At 44.0% G+C, this 25,635-nt stretch overlaps 1 protein-coding gene across 5 annotated transcripts in view; it reads left to right on the forward strand.

Annotated features, from left to right (window-relative positions):
* The window catches only part of schip1 (schwannomin interacting protein 1), a 190,599-nt gene that overhangs the window by 144,505 nt on the left and 20,459 nt on the right, over positions 1 to 25,635 (forward strand). Inside the window, exons 1-2 of one of the 5 annotated variants that reach the window (XM_041046587.1) lie at positions 6,218 to 6,785; positions 9,720 to 10,502. In XM_041046587.1, coding sequence (XP_040902521.1) covers positions 6,777 to 6,785; positions 9,720 to 10,502 — 792 coding nt within the window. In that variant the 5' untranslated portion in view covers positions 6,218 to 6,776. Of the gene's footprint in view, positions 1 to 6,217; positions 6,786 to 7,534; positions 7,901 to 9,719; positions 10,503 to 15,114; positions 15,328 to 21,738; positions 21,877 to 21,911; positions 22,062 to 25,635 lie in introns of those variants that run through there. The other 4 variants (XM_041046586.1, XM_041046590.1, XM_041046585.1 and 1 more) reach the window with 4 other exon arrangements.

Raw genomic sequence — 25,635 nt, forward strand, 5'->3', positions numbered from 1 at the left:
GATGCTATAGTATCTCACACCTAGTCCAGGAAGGATCAATGATTGATCTAGACAGTGTGCCACCACCTGCCTTGGTCTCTCAGGGTCACATGCACACATGTATTACCTGAAAACACAGACACACACGTGTCTTTTTCTCCTGTTACTGTAAAGATCGATGTACACCATCAACTAAGGTATAAAATGGAGTTGTCACAGAGTCACATCACAGCTGATCAAATGTCACATTGTGCTTAACCCTGACATCTCTCTGGTGACCTGGCACACTACACGGCTGTCTCTGATGTCAAAGTGTACAAGCTGTAGATCATCAGTTGCTGTGATGATGCTGGGCGGATACTGAAACCTGCGCACTACAGTTTGATTTCTATGCCCTATTTTCCACTAACAACCTTGTGCTCCAAGGTAGAATCTTTTCAGAGACGTGTACATGTAGGAAAAGGATTTGTTGCAAAATTGGGGAAAAGTCTTCTCCTCTCATTTCCACCATCAACCCTTTTCCTTTCTTTTTCTACCTCATTCAGTCCTTCCTAGTTTAATTTGCTCCTTAAATCAACTCCAACGCCCCACCCCACCCCCAATCTCTGGATGTTTAGTCGTTTATGAGAGAAGGTGGAGAACAGCAGGTGCGAGGCCTGCACAAAACACCAGAGAAGTGATCCAATTTGGTGTGGGCAGTAAATTGTACGGACATCTGCGCACTGCGTGGTGCGGAGCAGAGCACAGGGCACGGTGGATGCATATCTCTGCCTGGCTGTACTGCTGACAGGGCACAGAAACAGCCGTGGAGGCGAGCCAGGCAGGCAGCAGAGAGAGAGAGACTGGGGATTGGGACATGACACACTCTCAGAGTCTCCGTCTCTGTATCTGACTCTTTAACCGCCTTGGATGTTTTCTGCCACGTTGCAGAAAGAGCAAAAGGGGAAGGTAATATGATGTAGGGAAACATTAAGGGGAGTGAGCTGAGAAAAAGAAAACGTCTGACCTAAAATTCATCCAGAGTGGGAGAGATGTGGTAAGTTTGAAAATTAATAGAAAAGTCTTAGAAATCTCACCATGACCATCATTTAAACCTTGAGGTCGCTTCTCTTTGATTCATGAAAATGGTCTTCAGTAACAGCTCACAGTGCGGGGCCTGAATCTCTCCTCAGCCCCACAGGACGCCTCTCCAGACTGGGCTAATTGAACAGATTACAAACCTTCCCTTCTTTCCCTCTAATTAGCATTAGTGTGCCATGGACTAAATGGGTCTGGAGTAGGTCTCAGCCCTCCACTCTTGCAGGCGATTAAGATCTCCTGCCACAGCGGTGTCTCTGGTCATAACTTTATTAACGACTTGGCTGACTTTTCCCAACTCTGCTGGTTCCACTAGCCCCAGGGAGTTTGGGTCTGAATGTAGCTTCCCAAAGCATAATTGTTTAGTTACTGTTTAACTATTTAGTACAATGCAAGCGTTCAGATGTATCCAGACCATATTGATTTTGATTAATCATGCATGTCATCATGATCATCGCAGCAACTCATAACTATATAGCATAGACTTAGAAAGTATCATTTTCATCACCACAGACATGGCTGTAATCACTCTGATTTCTGTCGTGATTCTCAACATTATCATCAGCAACATTTTCATCTTCCTCAGCTTCTTCATTACTGTAATTCTCCTTCTCCTCCCCTTCGGTAATACTATTGCTTCCTCCTCCATCACATTTATTGCTATGTGACACCCCCCCCCCCCCCCCCCCCCCCCCCCCCCTCCCCACACACACACTTTCTTTATGGTTATGGCCATATGAACACATTCTGGTCTTTTTTGTGATTGCTAGTTTGGATTTAAAGCTTCATGATGAATGCTAAACTGTGTAAAATGCTGTCTACCACTGAACGACTCTATGAACCAAGCTAGATTAAACAAATTTGGGAAGTCTGGGTCTGTTCTCATTGGGTGACAATCTGTACACTGCGCACACTATATACTGCAGACTGGAATGCGACATGCTTCCCATTCAAATGAACCTAATAGCTGTGAGTGCTTGTATATACGTTGGACAAGATGTTGCTCTCACAATTCATTTCACACTTCGTTAGCAAGTGAAATTGTTGGCTGGATATACAGTACGGAGGGGAAGATCAATATATTACAGCCAGGTATTAGTGGTGCAATCCAATACAGGCACTGAGGTTCAACAGATTGTGTAAACACAATTACAAAAACATGATACAAAGGTTCATTGTTATGCATCATGAGCACATAACAAACACAAATGTACACACGTTCATGTCTTTGCTTTGCACACATGTGCATGTAGTTGCCTAGGAAATTAAGAACACCCAGAAATTCACACACACTCCTCTTCGTTCCTCCTCTTCATTCACCCCGTGATTTGAATGGAGTAAATCATCATTGTGTTTGGGACGGAGATTGATGGCCAGTCTCAACGGTTTGGCCACCCCTTCTATTTAGAACGGCAGGTCAGTCGGCCAGTTAAGGATCCGACCTCTATTGTGGCCATGTGACATCTCTATTCATCATTACACAGTCTGCATCCTGCTGCCGCTTTCTCAAGGCACAGGCTGCTTTGTGTGGCACTTTGTTTACAGTTGCTATTTCACAAACTGCTGTGAGTGAGCAGAAGGTGTGCAGGAGAAATGGCTTTGCTAGGTGTGTGTTACAGAAGGCTTCTGTGTCTTTGCTCTACTCCCTTGTTGTTGTCTTCATTAGCGGCATTAGAAACTTAGAGAAGAAAACACCAGCCCCCCCAAGCTGCCTAATTACAATTTTTGTGGTCGCCACATTGTATCTATGTAGTTTAGTTTGGATGTGAAGTTACATTTTTTAGGAGCTCAGGACATCGGCTACAGCATAGGTATGGAGTCACCATGTCTAAGACTGAACAAGACAGACAAAGAGAAACAACCAGTCTTTTACAGAAAGTAATAGGCTGGTAAATGTTTACAATTTTCCATTTACCCTTACATGTAGGCAATTCTTTCTTAGAGCCTAGTACATAGTATGTGTAGAAACAACAGGGGGTTATTTAAGTGGAACAAGTGTTTAAGGGGGTATATTTAAAAGGTATACGGTGAAGGATAAAGATTTCTTTCATGACAGCCAGGATTGGGTCTTCTCCATCTGAAAAAGACATGACATGGTGAGAGACCTGGTTGTTGAGTCTATTGTCTGGCCTCTCGTGGCCCCTGTGTTTCTCATAACCAGGCAGGACATTTCCCATCTGCAGGGCTGGTCTTGTACCACAGTCAAGTTTGTGATGCTTCATTTTCTGTCGTCTGGTTCGGCCCAAGCCTTAGTTCAAGGTTTATAGTCCTAGAAAAGAGAGGAAAAGTGAGAGAGGGAGAATTCTCCAAGGTCACTTTCAGTGTCTCCGTCAGAGTTGGTGAGATCCTGACAAGGCAGAGACAGTTTCAATTTCTCACCGACTGTCAGGAGCTCCCTGTTTTTTAAACGCCTGTGAGACAGATATAAGCAGAGGAAGATGTACCCTGACTTTTCTGTATTATCTGAGGAGCATTCTTTTCTCCGGCCCTATCTCTCTGTCAGTAATGGGCCTTCAGTGATTCCTGCCAGATATCTGCTGTGGATGGACTGTTAGGCAGCCAGAGAGAGCAAAGCTTTCCCAGATACTGTAGATTTGGACTGGGCTGTTTTTCCACGTGTTTCTGCCCCTCGGTGATTGGTAAATCCCATTGAGTGGCAGTTTGACAGACACCGCAAATCTGCTTCTTAGTGGAGTGGAAGAAAAAAAAACAAAAAGAGAGAAGTGATTGATCCAAAGTGCCTGAAGTGTTGCACGGTGAACTTGTTTTGACCACCTCCTCAATCAAAAGTACAGTGAAAGTTGTGCTCTTCTTCAAGTGGTGATGAAGACATGGATCAGAGATCTTTGATGTGACACATCATGGACATCTTCATCTGACCCTCCTGACTCTGAGCCTGTTGCTGCTTTTATTGTTTTGTGAAACAATTCACTGAGGGGAAGGATGCCGTGTCAAAACTGTTTTAGACGCTGTGACGCTAAAGGGAAACGAAAACATCAAAGAAAGCAAACGCGCAAAGCGCCTGAATGTGTGTAAAAGTGGCTTAATAATATCAGCCTCCTGTTGACAGGTTAATGATAAGTTAATTGCCTAGTGAGCAAATGAACTTATAGTCCTTACATTCTCTCCAAGATAAAATCCCCAAAGGTGGCGTATCCTCCTTAAAGGCATTCAGTTAACTCTACAACTCCTTACTTTACTTCACTATGACTGATAAATGTTTTGGGAAATGAGGAGAAAAAGCAGAGGGAAGGAGTGGAAGCGCTGATCAGAGAATTGAAAGCAGCAGTAGGGAATGAGTGCTAGCAGTACGCTGGGCCCCCGCCGTCTCCTCTTTGGAGAGATCCCCACTAGTGCTGTCCCCAACTGCAGTGTGAGGAGAGGCTCAGCCAGGGGTCTTCAGAGTACCTCTCTGTTATGTTATTACATGGATGAACTCCTTTGTGCTGCTATTATACATTCAACGCACTGTGTTTGAAGACAGGTCCCATCCTTCAAACAACTACAAATCTAGGCTGCGCCCAGTCAGCTATGTGGAGCGGAGAAAGTTGTGACTCAATGAGAGATTCCCAACAACATCACTGGAGTACAACGCCATGCTTTTGTATTTCCAGATATTTGGCTTACCACTCCACAGATGCAGATCCAATTCCTAATCACAACACTTGTTATACAAATGCTGTGGGGTATGTTTTACTCCTGCTGTGGATGAGATTGGTTTATCACTGACATTTGACTTGATCTCCATTTCGTAGTATGTAAATCACCAGCTGCTGCAAGAGGAAACAGAATGCAACATGAAGATATCATGCCATGTTGGTGTTAACCCCTCTTCAGCTCTGACACTGCAGCTGCCATCTGTATGTGTGTGTATTAAGTCATATGTCTACAACAGTACAGCGTTTTGACCCAGCAAGAGCAATCTCCATGTAAGAAACAATAAAATGAACTAAATTACATGGAAGAATATTGAAGAAAGAGCGACACATATTTACAATATATTAACTATTCTAGTGTCTATTTTCTTAATTAATCAACTAATTGTTTAGTCTATTAAATCCCAAAATTTTCACAGTAACTGAGAGCCTTTAAAATAGCTTCTTTTGTCAGACTAATCCCCCAAAACCCAAACATATTCAATTTACTATCACTCATGACTAGGAAAAGCAACCAATTCTCACACTGCAGAAGCTGGAACCAGCAAAATGTATGGCACTTTTGCCCGCCAGTTGCCAATGGATCAATAAACTAATAGTTTCAGCCTTACTGCGATTCAATAAGGAAGGGTTGATAACCATATTTAGTGGTGGTTTTGTACTGGCTTGCATTAGGTCATTTACAGTAAATGGTGGACCTAACATTGGAAAACGTTGGAAAGTACAGGCTATGAGAAAGGAAGTATGTCAGTAGTGTTGAGAGCCTTTAATGGTGTATAGATTGTTGGAGAGACTGTGAGCTCCTTTTGCACTGTTGGGGATTGGTACTGCTCTGTTAATCTAATATAGAAGTCTCCAAGCAATATGTGATATTTCATGTAGGTGGTTGATGATCAACTTGCCCTTTGTGCTGTGGCTGATTTTATAGAAAAACACTATATTTTTGTACAATAAAAGTGTTATTATCAATACAAGGACATGCACTGATTGTGCTTACCTTTAACAGTGTTTGGAACCTGCTTTCTGTGGATACCCAGTCATGGGGCAAAATATGTTTTAGTATAAAACAGCTGAATCCACTTCTGTGTGACACAAACTGAGCATTATAACTATCCCAAAGGCTGGATTTATTGCAAGGCAGTCGCATTGGATTGCATTAGGTTGTACAGGTGGAGCAATAAACAGGTAATTCGGCGTAAGATGAAAATGACATCCTTTGCTTTAAAGATGCCATATGGCGCCTAATTGTAGATATAACAACAGAAGGGTCCTTAAGATCCCTGAGCTTTTTTGTAGGCCAGTGTGATAGAAATAGTCTAAATTGAGAACGCCAGAAGTATGTTTAATAATTTACCTAGATAGTTTCCTCTCACTTTCTCTCTCTCCCTCCCTCTCTCTCTCTACCATGTGCAAGGTCAGTGGGTGCAGAAGGTTGGGCTTTAGTTGTGTTCTGTCGTCGTCACTTTCTCCTCGGAGCTGCAGGCTGCGACAGAGAGCCGGCTTCTGTAGACAGAGCCGCCACAAACACAAGACCTGTGCCAGCCGGGCAGCAGCAACGTGCTTGTTTTAGTTTGAAGTCTCGGCTCTGAGTAACAATTGAATGATAAAGGCCGCCCGGTTGTGTGAAAGCTCTGAAGCGTGCGCAAGCCCACAATATAAGGGGACGCACTTTACTCAGAGCCCATTTATTTTCCAGCTGACGTGGGAGCGAGAGTTGGTTGGGCATCTCTCAGTGTGCCGGGGAGGAGAGGAGCGGTGCTGACCTGCTGGGATTTCAAGCCATCCATGTTATTTTATTTTATTTTATTTTTTTTTTAAATATATATGCATATATATCAGGACTCCAGATTCCGGTTGCCTCCTCTGTGGACAGACTACCTCAGAGCGATGACTGTACTGAATTATCCACCGGCTCTCTGTAATTTCTCCGGCGAAGCCAGTCCCACCACCACCCGTCCTTAGAATAAAAAGCTGCTGTGAAACAAGTCAGCGCCGTCACCGTTGTCTAACAGCTGGGATTTACACTTTACCATGTCTTGAGACACGGAGGGGGAAGCTACACAGATGATGGCAGTGAGTATAGACTCGGTTTAAAGGCACCGATGTTACATCCAGGCTACTTTTAGCTCGTCTCCCGGGGAAGGTTTTGTTCGTGCAGGCGGTGACTTTAATTTTGACCGATAATTGTCTATCGAGAGGGGGTCAGTCTGGTCACAGCTGTCGTGGGTGTCTTCCTCTGTGTGATAGTGTGATATTGGGCGTTTCTGTCACCGCTGTTGCCGGGGGATATCAGGTCCCTCCTGGGACTTTTTTGGGAACATTACATCATTTGAGTAGCCTATGAATGACTCTGCAAATTGAAGAAGCGCGCGTGTTTTCCAAAGGCTTATAACCTTACTAATGTGATGTGTCATTTTCAATCAAATGTACCCCTTGAAATAAATTACAGCCTATATGTTGCCAGATGTAGCCATAGAACTGTCATGCGTGCACAAATGCCTCTTGGAGTGCGCTCGGTTGCACGCATAGACTGGGCGTATGCGATGATGCCCCTTGCAAGCCATCCAGAGATCGACGGGCAGAGTTGTGAGGGTAGTCTTTGACGTAAATTAAACGCCCCCCGAACACCCGCCCGGCTGCGGGGTGGGGATCGGTGCAGCTGTCAATTTGCATGAATTTTGTTGGCCAAATCCAGCCTGTACGGTCTGCCTGCGCCTCGGTTAATCCCACGGCGGATCAGCTTTACCGCTCCAGCCTGCCGTCTTGCAGCGCCTTTCTCTCTCTCTCTCTCTCTCTCTCTCTCTCTCTCTCTCTCTCTCTCTCTCTCTCTCCCTTCCTCTCTCTCATTCACACACACTTTAAATGATTACATTGTTTTAATCGGTCTCATGTGACCGTCGAGTATTGACGCGATAATATCTGGAAATCAAGCGCTGTTTGGAGGCTGCACAAACCGGGATAACACTTCAAGAAATGGCTCGATGACCGAGATTTGAAACGCGATAGCAGCTTGGATACTCTGCTTCTACTTAGCGGTCTTCCTACTTTGGAGAGGAAAACCCACCCGGTTCTCGAATCCGGGTTATTATACCAGTTAAAGGGTGACAAAAGCCAAGATGACGGGCTGGTCCACACACGATAGGGACTGGTGACCGTGTAGTGATCCAGCGCGTTTGATGAGCACGTCGGTAAGGGTGTTCTACTCTGTCGTTGTTGTGCTGATAAATAGATCCACTGTGTGTTAAATCAAATAACATGTTAAGCCTAAATATTTCCTTTTACTAATTCACATAATCGTGACCGGAGTCATTTTGCTGTAAAACATATAGCCTAAGCGATTCAGAGTATTAGGCCATAAGTAGGCTGGTAATGTTGCGTGTGTACCCTTAAGTCCTCCCCCTTCAGTTGTAAACCCACAGGGGCTCCTGGAGTTTTTCACGTCAAGAACCCACAGATTGTTAGAAATGATCCCAAGCAACTGAATAGGGGGGTTTTACATATTATTACTGTCTAGACTGAGGGGTAACAAGCAAAACAGTAATCACACATTATGGCACCGTTCTAGTTCATGAGTGAGTAAAATAATACTGAAATGTAACTCTCCCTCTGGACACTGAAGGTCCCAGCACCCCAGTGGCAATGCAGTTTGCAACCAAGACGTTTTTAATAACATTGTTTTAACTGTCTAATGACAACTTGTCATTATGTCAAGGAAAATGTGGCTTTTGTGGTCCCATTTGTGCAGCCGGTGCCAACCTCATCCCTGCAGCAGCTTCACTTCTTTATTTGACCTGTTAGCATTTCACGGAGAAATGCAAGTTTCTCAGCACAGAGTGGCTTACGCTTCAACACACTGCATCAGCAGTTTGTGTATCTAGTCTCCAAGATGCTGAGTCACATTGCTTTTCCCAACATAGATATTTTCTGTATTGTCCTTTGACGTCAACAGCCAGTGTCTGCACAGGTGTGGTCTAGTATCCATAACTCAAGAAAGCTTCTTCTCACTTGGATTAACACTGTATATTTTGCAGTTTCTCCCTCAAGAATCTTCTGTAAGAGGCAAAGTTACTGTAAGTCCTCATGGTCTAAACGAGTAATCAGAAATCTTCATAATTAATTCATTTTCCAGAGTAGCTCATAATGTGGATCACGTACAATTATGTCGTTAAGTTCTCTTTGCCCTGAGAGAAAATTTACCACTCCTTCCTTTTCATTAACTTTTAAAAGTGGTGTGAGGCACAATGATAATGCGTTCAAGTGAAGAAAAGACTGATAACTCCTGGAGGAGAGGGCTCAGGCCAGGTGAAGATTTGTGGAGGGCTGTAAACAACACGGACATTTTCATTAGCTGCAAACTAATCAGTCAGGCAGTGATTGGGGCTCTATGGGAGCAACACAGTCAAGGTTAGGCAACAACTCTGGAGTCATCTGTCCCCGTCGCAGTTTAATGTGTTGTGTATTGACATGTCAGTGTCACTCACCCTCAGCCCTCCTAACACCCTGTTTTATCCCCGTGGTGCTGTGCAGATGTAGCAGTGGGTGGTGCAATATTATTCTGACACATCCAGCCACACAGACTCCACCTTCCCTGTTTGTGTCAAGTGTTGCACAAACCCACACACACATACACATTTACCAATGCAGAGGAATGCAAAAGGAATGAGATTATCGGTTAGCATAGTCTAGAAAGACTGTGCAGCTTTGGAGCAGTACAGTTGTATCACAGAGGACTAGAAAACATGTCCAAAAGAGTCAGTGACTACAAAATTCTGTCCAGAAAGGAAGTTCCTGTGGGACAGGAAGTGCTTTGTGGTTGCCAGTCTGAAACCACAACACTAACGTGACTAATCTAAGTCTACACACTTCCCTAAATTTTCCACTTTTCCTTCCTCCTTCCCTCTCTCGTTGTTCACTTTGTTCGAACTTCAGTGTAACATCTTTCCCTTCACATGTTCCTGTCTACTGTCCTCAGTCTCATTCTTTCTTTCTGTTCCTTTGTCGTTGCAGGATTACCGGGAGGATGGCATGGACCTGGGGAGTGATGCATCCAGTCGCTCCAGCTCAGAGTCCAACTCCAACAAGGTTACACCTTGCTCCCCTTCTCTTGACCTGGCCACTTTGGAGGACTACAAATCCTCCCCCTCTCTGGACCTGGTCACCTTAGAGGACTATGAGGAGGATGAGGACTATCAAGAGTATAAGAAGAAGGTGATAGAGGAGTGGGAGAGTGAGTATGGAGAGGACTACACCTCTCCACAGCCTCCTGGTCAGGAGGAAGGCGGAGGAGGCATTGTGGGGGTGGATGGCCTTGGCAAAGGCTACAGGAAGACAGTGAACAGTCGCAGCCTCGCCGAAGAATTCCAGGATGTGAAGACCGTCCCACCCCTCCCTGCCCCTGGCGGACACACTGCCACCTCAGTTGCAGCCGTCCCCGAGGAACTGAAACAGAATGGTAATCTGATTTTGCCCAGAAGCAACCAGATCCACTCCCCCAGTACACCACAGGGGGGCACGGGGACTCCCAAGCCCAGCCACCGTGGCTCCAGTCAAGGCAGAGGGAGCCGCAGCAGTGGCGGGGGTGGTGGTGGAGGAGGCGGAGGAGGCAGTGCAGGGACTGGGGTACGGATGGGAGGATACAGAGAGGAGGAGGGTGTAGAGGAAGAGCCTCTGCCCACCATGGACTGGGCAGCCCTGGAGAGGCACCTGGCTGGGCTGCAGTGCAGAGAGCAGGAGAATCAGAACCTCAACCACAACCAGAACCACAACATGGGCAAGACCAACTACACCTCAGTGAGTGCGCAAGAATTACATATCGTTTCTGCATGTTCCTGTTGGTACTTTAAGGTGTTCAGCTTTTCTGCTTATGTGTTTCAAAGGTTATTTCACACACATATATTTGTTATTTTTCCCATGCACTGGTGTGCTGCTGTAATCCAGCAGTTATCCATGTCAGATGAACTCTGGAACCATGAGGTTAGGTTATCTGCAGCAAGAAAGAGGGATTAGTCGGCTAATGTAGCGCTAAGCTATGTGGCCCAGCTATTAACCTGACCATCACGGAAGTCTGGCCTCCACAGCTGGAGGAGAGTGGGGGCTGCAGGGGACAGCAAGGAAGCAGGGATTCAATACATCTTACTGCAGATTCAACCAGGCATCAACAGGAAGCACACTGATTCAGAGAAGCTCTCTTGTAGTCAAACAGTTGAGGCAAACTGGACTTAGCTCTTTGAAATGCAGAAATATCATGTCATTGTTATAAGCAGGAGTCATCTCAGCACATAACTCTTATTCTTTGATGACTGTGAGCAGAACTTTTACAGCAAAGATTTGTTGCTGACCTTAGAAACTTTTTGTACGTGTAACCTAATTTCTATAAAGCTGTACATTCTTTGCCGTGTGGCGTTTTTACCAGAAGAGGTCAGTGTTGCATTGACTTAATGCAGAACGCTGCTTCAGGCCTTTCATACCACACCAGCAGCCCCAGTACTACAGGCTGTTGTGATTCATTTGCAATCTCATGACATCACTAAGTTTAAATCACAGTCAGTGCCAGAGTTTTATGGTTTATGTTAGTATGTGGGTCCAGAGGGGTGTAGCTTTGAAACTGTTTAGGGAGAAGCAGGAGAATCTTGTTTACAGCAGTTTCAGGGCAGACAGTTAGCTCTTATGTCACAGAGTAAAACTAAGGGAGGGCAGATGTGTGTTTGAGAGGGGGGGATTGGTGGGGGTATTTGCATTCGGGCACCAAGACCTTTTCCTCAGTGCACACAGACAATGGCTGCAGCCAGTGCCATTGTGTGTGTGTTGTGTGTCTTTGTTTGTCTGTCCTGGAGGCCCCCCCCTGTCTCCCTGAGGCATGTCAGGAATGTAGTGGGAGAAGTGGGGGATGAGAGGAAGGAAAGAGGGAGGAAAGGACAGAAAGATGGTATCTTTAGGACCAGGCAGTTCAGGGCCACGTGGCTCATGTGTTTGTGTCAATGTTCATTACCTGCTGTCCATCTTAAATGGGAAGGTCACCTCTTGGTTTGCTTTAGTCTAGAGGATAGTCTGCTCTCTGTCTCTTTCTCTCTCCCTAGGCAGTGGGATGTGATATAATTGACCTGGGTGGAAGAAAATCCCATGAAAGAGAGCCTCTGTCTCCACATGCAGCCACCATCTTCTGCACACCCATGCTCATCGCCATAGACACTTTCTTGGTCTCTGCTGGTGCCTTACATTTGTGCACATGAAGATATACTAAACCTGGTGTGGTAGATAGAGATAGACCAGTCTCGATGGTGATAGTGCCACAGCTGTCTCTCCTATTACAAGCAAAAACCAACCCTCAGAAAAATGGACCTCAGAGTTCGATGGCCGTGCGTAGATAAGAAATTGGAATTAGCCTTGTAATCCCACCTGAGCAGAGAGCAGTAAAGATACAGCAGAAAAGATGGTAGGCACAAGCTCATGTCCACAACAATCCCACTCTTAGAATCATTCAGGTGCTGTTGCTTCTTCCGAAGCCTATCATGTGGATCAAATCAGCACAATCAATTACTGAATTTCTGTTATGAAGTTTGACCTTTTGGTTTCTTCAGTCCTATCTCTGGCCTTCTGAATATTGTAAAAGAGGACATCGGCGGCATTGACCCTCTAGTAACCTGCTAACATGAGTACAAAAGCGGTTAAGTGGCAACTCAGGAACTGAGACATTCCTACAAGACATTCGCAGTCTCTTTTTATGTCAGGGGGCATATGGATTTCTTAATTCTCAAATTTGCAGGACTTTACAGACGCCCTGGAGGAAAGGGGGTCTGGTGCTTTTAAAATGTTGTTAAATATTTAGACATCCACTCAGCCGGGACCCACCAGCAAGACGGTGCATGTGTTCATGTATTGAGGGGTCTGTCTGTCTGGGATGTTGCCGGGGTCCACTGGGACAGAGATATTCATGCTTCAGTAGAGCTTCAAAAGCATCTGTGCTTTCAGAAAGATGGGACACAGAGAAGCTCAAAGTTAATAATCTGTAGCGGTCGCTAAGTGCCTGGAGACTGATTTGGCTAGTCTGCCATAGCTACAGACTTTTTCTTGTAAATAAGAAATGTTGGGATCAGTAAAATCTGTGGTTCACCAGACACACTCAGGGCATCAGACAGTCTTTCTGCATTCTGGGTGTCCTGTGCACATCTACATGGCACTGGCAGAAGTTACCTTTGCACTATATGGTAGACAACTGAAGAGTTTGCAGGTCTTTGAAAAGTTATTTTGCCGACATTTATGGCCTCAAATTGTTTAAAACACACTTCAGGGTGGTATTGATTTTTGTGCTATGTGCCCACTTGTAGATTTACAGAACACTTTCCAGGTGACACTGTATCCTGTGCCATGAAAAGCTTCACTTATTCTGCATGTTGTTTCATCCCCAGCTCAGTTTTGTATTAATGAAGTAGTCATGTTATTGCAGGTGTGTTTAGTTAGGGTGTGGTTTCAGGCTGCTGTAATCTCAGCGTCTGCCTGCAGGCTGTGGGCGTGGGGTCAGGAGGATTCATGAGGATGAGGGGCATGCTGACCTGTCCGTAATTTGTTTCTAATGAACTCTGGAGGCACGTGGCAGTGAGGGGCCCACCGGGACCTCAAGTACACCAGGGGTAACACTACCCCTAACCATCCATTTGGCTGCACACCCATGAAAGGAAAACAATAATATTATTCTTCCGAGCCAGTCTGGAGGTGAAAAAGGCAGCGATGGGGTCAGTTTACGTGTATGGCAGTCCATATTAAAAAATTTACCTGTGTTTTCTAAGGTGCATACTGGAAAAGTATTAAATCTATGCCTACAGGCTACTTCTTTTTCAGTCTCAGAGTGCACACACCCAGACTTACTCACACAATTTAAAAACAGCCCATGGCAAAATTATGCTCGTAAAGATAGGGCCTGTGTTGAGACCTGTAGCATCACTCCTACTTTGGTTGTGCAAAGAAGAGTTCTCTCTCACACAGACACACACCATTACTACTACTACTACTACTACTACTACTACTACTACTACTACTTCTCCTAATCATGCCAGAGCATTTACTGCAAATGTGAGTGCGTAGTTTCAATCTAAGTGCTGAGCAATTTTGGTGGCAGGTACATTCAAATATAGTCACGTTGTTCAGTTACAGGTTCACACTCTGACTCACCTTGTGACGTGTGAAAACCATAATACACATATTCATATGGTACAATACAAAGATTAAGCATACTACCCCTAAACACCCCAACAGCACTTACGTGTTCTCTTCGTACATCTGAAAAGCGCAACTTCTGTTTATGACACTCACAACGAGGATAGTCTCTACCTTTTACCATCTTGTATTTTATCACTGCACGACTGTCTCTGTTTGAAAGGTTAACTCCCATCACATTAACACTTTGTCAAGTCTGACAAAATGTAATTTTTTTAACCCAAAGTCTGTGTTAAAAACTGGACACATGGAGTTTAGAAAGGTCGAACAAAAACACTCTATCAAATTACATTCTGGTTACTACTTAACTTATGTTTCATGCAAGACAACAAATTGCCAAAAGTTCATCTACCTTTTAAAAAGTTGAACAACTTCTGAAAGTATTATCACTGCGCTGTGACAGATGGGACAGTTTACTAATCATAGAAGTGTGGACTGCCCCAGAAAAGCACTCGAGAGCTGTGGAAAATGAAAGGATGAGAAAGAAGCAGAGAGAGATAGAGAGGTTAGAGTAAAGAGCAATGGCAGAGAGCGATTTCTCTGTTTCTCTCTCTCTCTACTCTGTGATTATGTACAAGTTCAGTAGCTGAACTGTGCTCGCCACCCTCCACTAACAATCTAACTACTACCTTCACCCAGTACTCAGACTGTGCCACGTAGAGGGACAGAGGGCGAGGGTAGGAGAGGGAAGAAATTGTAGGGTTTGAGTACAGTTATAGTGGATAGAAGTAGGCACAAACAATGAATGTCAAGTAGTCACACTAGAGTTAGATCCTGAATGGGGCAGGCCTGAAAATAGAGATAGCTGGGATGAAAAAGAACCTGTGGAGGAGGAGGGAGGTGATAAGAGGAATGTGGGGTTAGACCATGTTTTGAATGAAGAGGGTGGCAAGCCAAAAAGGGCGGGAAGTCGCAGGAGAAGATAGTCAACGTATATATGCGTAGAAAGTGGGAGGAGGCTTCAGAGATGGGGGGGCAGGGCTTCAACCAGGTGTGGAGAGCGCATGCTGAGGCTCTGGTGTCTGGTTCAGCCCCTTAGGCTCAACCACAGCTCCTTGTGTGTGTGTGTGTGTGCGTGTGCATGTGCGTGTGTATGTGCCGATACCAGCTGAAACACGCCCGGCCCTCTGCACACCAAAGCTCACATATACACACATTCTCCTTAGACAAACTGACTGCGCTGCCTCTGCCTCAGAGTCAAGCAGATTTCTGTCTCTTGTTAGTCCACACACACACGTGCACACTCACCTCACTAAATCAAAGGATATCTTTTTGTTCTCATGGTATCCTGACAGTCTGCCAGTGTTGGTAGATGTTTTTTTTTCCTTTTCTTTTTTATCAGTGGAGTATTTTTCCTCTCAGCTTAACCTTGGATTCCTCACAGCAAGTCGGGCACTTAACTCAGGTAAAGCAAAATATGACCTGAAATTTGTGCTTTCTGTCCAGTTTGTCAGACCTTTTTCATCTTTAAATGTGCATGCGATGTGGCTGTAGTCAAACTAAAACAAAACTTCAGAGAACCCAGGTTCAAAGTAGAAAAACTGTTTGGCATAAGGCTCAAAATGTAATTATAGCCCAGGGCACTGCATTCCTCTGACATGTTGTCTTGTGAATTTGTATGTAACAGAAAAGTTAAATATGTTGCGAACTGAACATAAAGTAGAGCCAGCTGTACATCTGTCTATGCAGCTCCGTTTCCTCAGAACTATGTGTTGTGTGACCCTTTAAGAAAGAGCAGGTTCATGCTGGCAGAGCTCTGACCATATGTGGGTTGCTGCTTGGTAGCGCTCTGTTTTCCTCCTTTCTGGCAAAGAAAGAATAAAATCAAATAAGCAGCGCATTTACATGTTTACCTGTTTTAAATAAGCAAAGCTTTGTGCTGTAGACCTGTTTTGAATGTTGCCTTTACCTTGAGGTGCAGAGAAAGTTTCTGTGACACAGCAAGCTGAGTTCAAAGAACTAGAGATGACAAAGGCCAACAGATCAAAAGCTTTGAATACCTTATTTCACCTCAGGTTTTCTGTTAAAATTTGCAGCACACAGCAAAAGACTACATCTGACCATCGCATGCACATGCATTCTTCACATGCACCTGCACTGAGACTGGTAAATTAAAAAAAAAAATAAAACTGCACAAAACAAAGCAAACCAGTAAATCTGTTTAGAGGGTATATACAGATTGAGAATAAGTCTGATACGAAGGAGCAGTTGACACTGTAAAGTTTTCCTTTGGACTGGCATTGTCAGTTTTCCAGAGGCAGAGGCAGAACATTAGAACAAGTTACCATAAATGGGCAGAAATCAGCGATTCACAAGACTGAATATGCAGTCGGTAATCTCTCTCACCCTTACTGATTAAAAATGCTCAATGGGCCAAATCTGCCAGGGGGCTGACTGTTGGCTCGGTGGGTCAGGACCCCGAGGCCTGTAAATTCAGTTGAAAAGTGAAGTCAGCTTCACAACTCAACAAAGATGATCTGCTGTATCTTGTTTTATCTGGAGAGGGTGATGTGCACCTGTACATACACAAAATATGAAATCTTTTGCTATTTAGACTGACCTGCTGGGTAGGTCTACAAAATACAACGGGTTACTAAGTTCAAGACAGTCTCAATGGGAGTGGTACTGTCTAAACTGCTCTTATCTGGTCTCAAAGTACAGTTTAATCAGCTGCCTGATAACCTCTCCTCGTCTGAACTCATAAACAAACATAAAAATGCACAAATCTATACGAACTGATGAGTAATAATGAGGAACGGTGTGTAGATGTACTGTCAAAGACAAGCTTCCCATCTGAAAGCTGAAGGTAGACAGTTACTGGGGGTTTGATGATCCAGAGTGATGTCACCCAGGCAAGCCAGTGTAAACCAGATTGAGACACTGCTGTGACAGGAGATAAAATCATAATGTTTTAAGTGGAAACACATAGCCTACAGCTTCACATTGATCATCATGGTAGATACACAAAAACCCACACAAACACACCCTTCCTCTGATTCAACCCTGATTCACCAAGGTCTAAGAAAGATTGATAAAATGTGCAAACCCTTCTTTAGCATGTGTTATATCTCATCTGGCACTTAAGTCAGCTTTGGCTCATACCAAGTCTCAAACTAATTTTACTCTACTGTGGAACATCTCCACCTTCTTCTTCTCTTTTTTTCTTCCCTCCTTACTTCCTCTCTTCCATACACCTCCTGTCCTACACTCCCATTCCCACTCCTCTTCCATGATAATTGTCCTCTTCCTCAAGCTGTCAGGAAGCATTATGGCCTAATGTTCTCACACAGCCAAAATACAGCAGGAGACCATTTTCCCCCTCCGCCTGGCTCCCCCTCTCCACCCTATGAAAACTATCAAAGAGGGGCGCAGCCTGTGAGTGGCAGAGCGTGCTGTGGAGGAAATGGGGATTTATGTAGCAGCGAGGAGACAGCCTCTAATGTTATAGCTTCATGTCAGTCCTCATACTGCACAGTCACTACAGAGCAGAGTCAAATACACACATACAAATGCGCACCCCCACATAGGCCAGCTTTATAAGTAACGGGGCAGAATGAGATCAAAAACAAGGTTTATTGCACAACGGCAACAAAAAGAAAGTGCTGGAAATTGAAAATGAGACAGAAAGGGTTTATGTTTTCCAAGCAGTGAAGGATTTTAAACTCCTATCCATCACCTCTCCTGTCTCCTCTCTGAGACATAAAGGGTTGAGTCAGAGGCACAGACAGTGGCCTGTGTTTGTGCCGAGTGTGTGTGTGCCTGCCTGGACGTGTGTGTCCATTTGGGTGGAGCTGAAACATGAAACACTGTTCTGTTCTGTACCTAATTATAAAGAGTGTGCTTGGATGTGGGTGTGTGTGTGTGTGTGTGTGTGTGTGTGTGTGTGTGTGTGTGTGTGTGTGTGTGTGTGTGTGTGTGTGTACAAATGTAAAAGGTATAGAAGTGGGTTGTGAACTCTGTTTATACCAGACTAAAAATACAAGGCATGTTTAAATCACATCTACACCCACACGGATCCCAACAAACCAAGGGTATTTCTGTCTCCATGTTTCAGACTTTGTGTTATCTAAGCTGTTAGTCTGTTCATGTGACTGTGTTTTTGTGTGTGTGTGTGTGAGACAGAAAGAGAGAGAGAGAGACCAAGAGAGAGACTTTGTGCCAGTTCATGCAGAGCTTCATCTGTTGCTGTAGAGAACAGAACATAGAACAAGTTCATGTCTTTGCAAACCTCCATCACACGAATAACCATGTAAGGCTGTGACTAATGATTGTTTTCTTGATCAGTTAATCACTCAGCTATGGGGTAATCGACTAATCGTTTTTAGCTCTAAAGTTAGTTCTTTTCCACATTGTCATGTTTTCCGTTTTGCTTCCCACAATTTTTAATCTGTAGTCAAGACAACAAGAAGCATATATAAAAAAAAAATCTAGTCTGTCTCAGCTGCTTATTATTCACTGTGACTCACAACTCCTGTTTCATAATGGACTGTGCCATTGCACAAGTGTAATTGGTGGTCAGTCATTTACTCAGTTGGTATACAAATTTGTTGTGACACATTTAAATATGTGACACAAATGTTAATACAGACTGGTAGTCACAGCATGCTCTGTCTCTTCACCACCAACTGTAGACATAAAGTCCTCATTGGAACAACCTCTGGTGGCTGATCATCACAATGAGAACACACACACATACTCCCTGGCCTTCCACATCAGTTCCTCCCAGTCAGAGCGAGCTCATTACTGCCAGAATCTGGCCCTCACACTGAGCCAACCTGCTTTGCTATGCAGTGTTTTTACACTGGCACAAAATGTCAGCTCGCTAAAAGCATCTGTGCTCCGCTCTTCCTGCTGAGACAGAGACAGAGGCGGAAAAAGAGAAAGAGACGGAATGAAGGGGAAGATGGAGAAAAGTGGTGAAAAGAAAGCAAATGTAGTCATACTGAAAGGCCAGAGAGAGAGGAAGGGGGCACACATGGCTAAAGAGAGAGAGGGCAAGCTGTTTGTCAGCGAACGGGAGGAGGCGTAACAGCATGACTGGGATTCATGTATTTTCCATGAGCTGTACAGAGTGTTACGGGGCATTATTTACCACCTAAATTATTATTTCCAACGCTCTCTGTATCCCACTAGTTACAGTAGAGTAAACCACCATGTTGTTCACCCTATTATCTTTGACTTATGATAAGGTATTCATTATTTCAGTCTGCATCTAAAAATATGCCTACATTGCAGAGCTAAATACACAGAGCCCCGCATGAGTGTTGTTTTGATGTGCAGGATGAGAGGAGCTGCTCCAGCACTCAGCGTACTCTGCACTGTAACACACACTCACAGCGAGAGTGACACAAATAACAGCACTTTCTCCTACTCTTTGCACGCATAAATTACTTACTACTGTTGAAATTTGGTATTCGAATCAGCATTCAGCTGTATTTTAAGAAAGCCACTGTTTGCAGAAATCTGCTTGTCTTTTAGTTTTTCGATTTATATCGCCCAACTCAGAGGAACATCTCATAATGTAGCCAGTGTGTGGGAGGCTAAACTGCAGCCTGTCCGCCTGTTTGTCTGTCTCCAGTTAATAATCTTTGTTCCGAATCTTCTTTGCGGTGATTTAGGCCACTTACATAACCACAGTCATTGTAGTCATTGTTGTTGTTTTTTTTTTTTTTTTTTTTTTTTTTTTGCTTTGTTTTCTGAGATAAATTTTTGCAGCTAATACACATATAAGTTTGAGAATTGGGGGCTACACACTGTATGACATGGGTAGTGTCAGACATTGTTTTCTAGTGTGAATAAAGAGATGCTGTCTCCGTCTCGGCCTCCACCTGTACTGTGACTCAGATTGTAACCTTGACAACCGTGTGAAGGTCAGCGGGGGGGGTGTCCTCAGACTGACTGCTGCCATGGTGATAGGAGAGAGAAAGGGGGTTGCCGTGGCTTCTTGTATTAAAGCATGGCTCACAGATGTTGGACATCAAAGTTTTTTGCTCCTGTGTGTGTGCATGTGCATCAGAAAGTGAAATCAGTACTGTGCATTTGTATTCAAAAGGGATACGCACAGGGCTTTAGTGAGCCTGAAGCTGTAAAGATCTTAATACTAGAGCTAGTACATCAGATCGTTGACTCACTAACACTGGGTGTTGGCTTCCATTTTAATGTTCTCCACTCATGAAGCCAAATAAAAGCCAAGGTATACTTATAAAGAACTACTTTTTCCCAAAATGGTGTCTGACTACAGCCAATTGTACAACATCATACTGTTGGACTTGATTGGCTTTACTGTTTCCCCCACTAGTTACTCTATACCTATAAACTCAGCATAAACTACAGAGTCCCAATTGGTAGCTTTCGCTGAAAGAAAAACAAGTTTATCACAGGTCAATGTCATGCACAGATAATTATATCCAAGGTTAGTGTGACAGGATGGGCAGTGTTCCAGCTTGGCACCACACAGAACGCCAACCCAGAGTCAGTGATGTGTAGGCTTGAGCAGAGGGATCAGAACAGGGAGTTCATCGATCCACTTCCAGCTCATTAAACCCAAGAGTGATCTTATCGGGAAAAGCAGCGTCACCCAACAGAGATCAATATCAGATAGAGAGATCTGGCCTGAGCGGAGGGATGAGATAACAGTAGGTGTGTGTAGCTAGCTGTTTTGCCAAAAATGAAAGCTAAAACAAATGTATGAGTTAATTGCATCAGGATGTCACATTCTCCACATTCTTATGCAAAGCCGTTCCATGACGGGAGTGTTGATTGAGGAGCCATATAGAGACTTTCCCAAAACGCACCACATTTAACACCATATAAAAGAACAAAAATATAGAACAATAAACATGATTTGTGAAACTTACTTAATACCATTTGGTTTTGGACTGTTCATTGGACAATACATGGGACTTTTTCACTATTTTCTGACATCTCGTAAACTAAATTAGTACCTCACTATTCTCAAAATAATCGACAGATGAATCATTTGTAAAAAATAACCATTAGTTTCAGCCTCGGTATCAAGATGCAGAAGGATACGTTGTCATCTCAGTGAGATCAAAAAGAACGGACAAACCAGACAACAAAGAGATTTATCAGAGTAATAAGTAGATGTCAGGATGGGGGAATGGATGGAGAGATGGAGAAGGGAGCGATTAACTGAGCAGGTTGGCCTGCATTTGGATTATAGACCGGCCATCTGCCACGACGGGATTATAATCTGACAAAGACACAAAATGAGAAGAAGCTGCCCACATACTATGTCAACTTCTACAAAGCAAGGCAACAATGTCACAAACTCGGACATCAGTGAATGGCATTGCTAAAAGTATATCCAAGGTTTTGAAACCCCATCATGTTTTAGTTTTACAGTACTGCAGCCTCCTATATTTGACTATTCATGCAGCACAGATAGAGATTAAGATAAAGATTTAGGTATGAAAGTCATTCATCTGCTGCTCTCCCATTCCTCTCTCTCTCTCTCTCTCTCTCTCTCTCTCTCTCTCTCTCTCTCTCTGCCTCTCTGTCTGGCATGACTCCATATGAAACAGCAGAATGACATCCCGACCCTGACCCACACCACCACCCCCCTCTGTTTTCACCATCCCCTCTCTCCACTGGCCAACTCTGCATACACTCAGCCCAGCAGCTCCTCCCCTTTTTCAGTCTGAACCAGACAGAGAAAGGCGACCGGGAGTGTACTCTGCTTTTCACTGCTCCCCTCCCCTGCCTCTCTGTTCCTCTCTTTCATTCTCACACCCCTCCTCCAGTCTGTCACTCCCCTCCCTCTTTTCGGGTTTGGGGAAGCAGCGATCAAACCCTGCCCTTCTCTCTTGACAAACAGACAGACGAGAAAACAAGCAGAAAAGAGAGATAGAAAGCTGAAGGTGAAGACTAAACTGGCCGTAGAGGCAAAGAGGAGAATTAATTCTTAGTTTGGATCAAGGACTGGGTAGGATCCCTCCACTCCTCTCCTCTCCTCTCCTCTCCTCTCCTCTCCTCTCCTCTCCTCTCCTCTCCTCTCCGCTGGAATACCACTGCAGGGCTGGGAATCTTATCCCAGTCCCGCTCCTGTTCCCCCAGCTCAGCCAGTTCTGCTCTAGGATGCTGTGAAGGATGGTCCACCAGGAAAACTGTTCTTACCAGGTAGTTTGCAGAGCTACATGACACACATTGCTGTGATTTAAGTATTTCTTTGGCATTTTGACAGACTGTGAAGCCGATGTTGATTTTCCTGTGGTTAGTTTTCCTGTTTGTGTGACTGTCATGTTTTATTTCTTCAGTTGAGTTTATCGTAAATCCTTGAATGTCAAGTTGTTTCATGTGTCACTGCGGAGACTCAAACCTGTGTAAGAGAATTGCTCTGTCTGTAGTGCTTATGTTATTTTGCTGTGAATCTGATGTCTAGCTGGTTGCTAAGAGAGCACTTGAGCCAAGGGAATAATGTCCTACCTCCCCTCCACCTCCTCTTCATCCACCTTCATCAATCCATGTCAAGGAGGCATGAGTTGTGCATGTGACTGCAAGTTTGTAGTGTCACACCTGAACTCTGTGTGTGTGTGTGTGTGTGTGTGTGTGTGTGTGTGTGTGTGTGTGTGTGTGTGTGTGTGTGTGTATTATAAGCTGTGAGTTTCATGTAGAGGATGCATATTATTCAGTGTATGGTGCAGACAACATAGAGATGAAGAGAATTTAAATGTGAATGGGTGCTTGGAGGGTTGTGTATATGTGTGTGCATGTTCATGAGTGCGTGTTATTCTTTTGGGACATGTGACAGCAGTGTCCCACTTTATCTAACGAGGAATTGGGAGGAATGAAGCAGTCGTGATTAAAAGAAAGCAAGTACATCACAGCTGTACATCCGCTTTTCTATAACCAGCACTGCTAGCTAAGAAAGTCTGCAATGCAGTGGAGATGGAGAGTGGGAACAAGCAGAGAGGTAGATGAAAGGCAAAAGAGATGAGCTGAATATACCGGGGGAGGCACTGAGGGGAAAGATGGAGCTTCTTTGATGGGGGGAAGAAAGTCTTGAAGCAGTGGGAGCTATGCAGGAAAAGCTGCAGAGGACGTGATGAAAAGGAAACATGAAGGTTCTAGAAAGATGGAACGGCCTTGTGGGTGTACTTAATGTGTTTTATCAACAGGCAACATGAAACTATGGAGTCCAAATTTTGTCTTACAACCATGAAATTTTCCTTTGGGTTTAAATGGAGAAATATTTTCCGTTGATGCATTGGAAAATGTGACTGATCTAGTATGTGCCGCTGTTTTCTTCAGCTGAGTCGATCAGCTGGGGTTTCTAGCTGAGTGCTAACAATCGTAACTGCTCACCTTTCTGGCATTATCAACATTTATAAATGCAGATTTGTTGTCAATTCTGTTCACACCCTCTTAGTGCTTGAGATTATGTTTCAATAATTAATTAATTGTCATCAAGTTGGCTTTGATTTTGAATTTTAGCTGCTGAAAAACTCAGATCATCTAGCAAAACATTTGTATTAATCTTGGTGCGTGTTCCACATATTTGTATTTGCATGTCAGGAGGGCGGATTTGTGCTTGTGTGAGAGAGGGAGCAGTTGTGTAATGGGATAAGGATTTCCTGCCATGTTTTGTGGTAGATAAAAACTAGATGGAGTGACAGAAATGGGGGGATGGAAGGAAAGAGAAGCAGATAAGCAGGAAAGAGCGACGGCAAAGGGCCAGTGGAGACAGTGGGTGAAAGGCAGAGATGAAACAGTAACAGGAGAAGTATTGACAACACAAGCTGATCAAAGCAAACAGAGAGATGAGTAGAAAGAGAACGATAAGAACGGTGCACAGCCTTCTGCACCAGCTGAGATGATATTTGATAGAGAGAACAGAAAAAATAATCAACCTCAGTTTAATGTAGGGGATGCAAATTTGAAAAGTTTATGAAACTGCTGTATTAAAGCACGAGATGGCTTTAAATTAAGGAACGTACTAGAAAAAAGATGGAACAAATCAGAGAAAGAATGAGAGCGGTAAGCAGAACAGAGGGTTCAGGCTCTGATAACAGCAACTCTCTAGAGGCCCCTCAATTAGACTGGTAACCTGGCAACCAGAAGGCAGACAGCGCCCCTCACACACACACACACACACACACACACACACACACACACACACACACACACACACACACACACACACACACACACATATAATACACACTAGCACGCACCAAGAAATGGAAAGAAGCAAATGGCAAGGGGGGAAAGAATAGTGGAGAGGGAACACATGAGGGGTTTGACAAGGGAATAAAATGGACAAGGAGTAAACAGATAAAGTGGAAAAGAGAGGAGATAGGCAGGGTGTTGTCCCAGTCTTTGTCTCCTGGGACAGTCCATGTCTTGGGGCGATCACTACTTTGGTTATTGGCATCATGGTTTTCTCCTGCTTTAGTTAAGGTGTGGTTCTCCATCTCTTAGCTGTCGAAGGTTTAAAACAAAGTAGGAAACACGGAAGGCATCTGCCCTTCCCTGTTTGTTCATCCCATAACATTTGAGGCAGGCTTCCACTTACTGTCAGAAGCCATTAGGCAATTAAGTCATAGGCTGACCCTGAGAGGGCCAATAAATCGACCACTTGACCCATAGTCAGCCAAAGCCATCTATTGATTTAATGCCTGTCAATTTTGCAAATAAACCAAGAGGCAAAAAAGAGCAAAAGATTACACGAATAACCAATCATCTACTGAGGGCATCTCCCTGCTGTGCTTCATTTCATTTAGTGGTTAAGTGAGCTAAAAGCGAACAATTCCTCACTGTGTTTACTAGAGACTGAGGTTTCAATATGTCATCCTGTTTTCAGATCCTCATGTAAATGTATAAATCTTGCAGTGCAGTATTGCTGTCAGCAGCCACAGCAGTACCATGAGGGCGAAGGAGGGTGATGACGCAGCGTGTCATCTCGGGCTGTAGGTAAACTGTCAGCTTGCCAAGGCTTCGTGAACTCTGATTGAAGGTTGAATCCTGTCACACACAGTATTTGTGACCGTGTGTGAGGATTTATGTGTATTTCTGACTACAAGCTCATGCAGTTTTTCACACTTGACTGGAGAGGGGTGTAGGAGAGCTCCAGTGTCAGTGTAACAGTATATGAGGAGTGGCCTGATGAATTATAAATGAGGATTAGCAGTACAGTAGATATCATTCATGGATCATGCTACAATGGCAGAAATGATCAATTAGGGTGTGTAATAAACCCAGTTTATGGAAATACTGACATTATAAACACAGCTAGTTGGCCAGGAAATATAACGCATAACATGTCCCATCTCCAGCTTGGAACCGAACTTTGAAATGCACAGACTTGAGACTGAATTCAATCTTCCCATTTCATTCTTGTACCAAGCAAATATGGGCTTTCCAAAAAACTGTTGAACTATTTCTTTAACTGGTTATACTGTAATTAACCAGGACAAACCTGATTAATTACAAAAAATATTGTCATATCTAATTGTATCTAGTCAGATGTGAAAAATGAACATGATCAGCCTTATTAGTCTGTGTAGACAGAACATTGGATGGAAGAATAAGAACAATTCTTGCCGTAACACACACACAGAAATAACATGTACATGAAACTTTTGGTCACTGGATTTGTGTCTGCTGTATCACACCTTTGCTGTGCAGCAAGCCTCTTGCTCATTTAAGACAAGTGTGTACTTTGTCCTAATATTGTACAATTTGTCAAAATTTC

Source organism: Toxotes jaculatrix, chromosome 9, assembly GCF_017976425.1.
Source record: "Toxotes jaculatrix isolate fToxJac2 chromosome 9, fToxJac2.pri, whole genome shotgun sequence".
Taxonomy (NCBI): Eukaryota; Metazoa; Chordata; class Actinopteri; family Toxotidae; genus Toxotes; species Toxotes jaculatrix.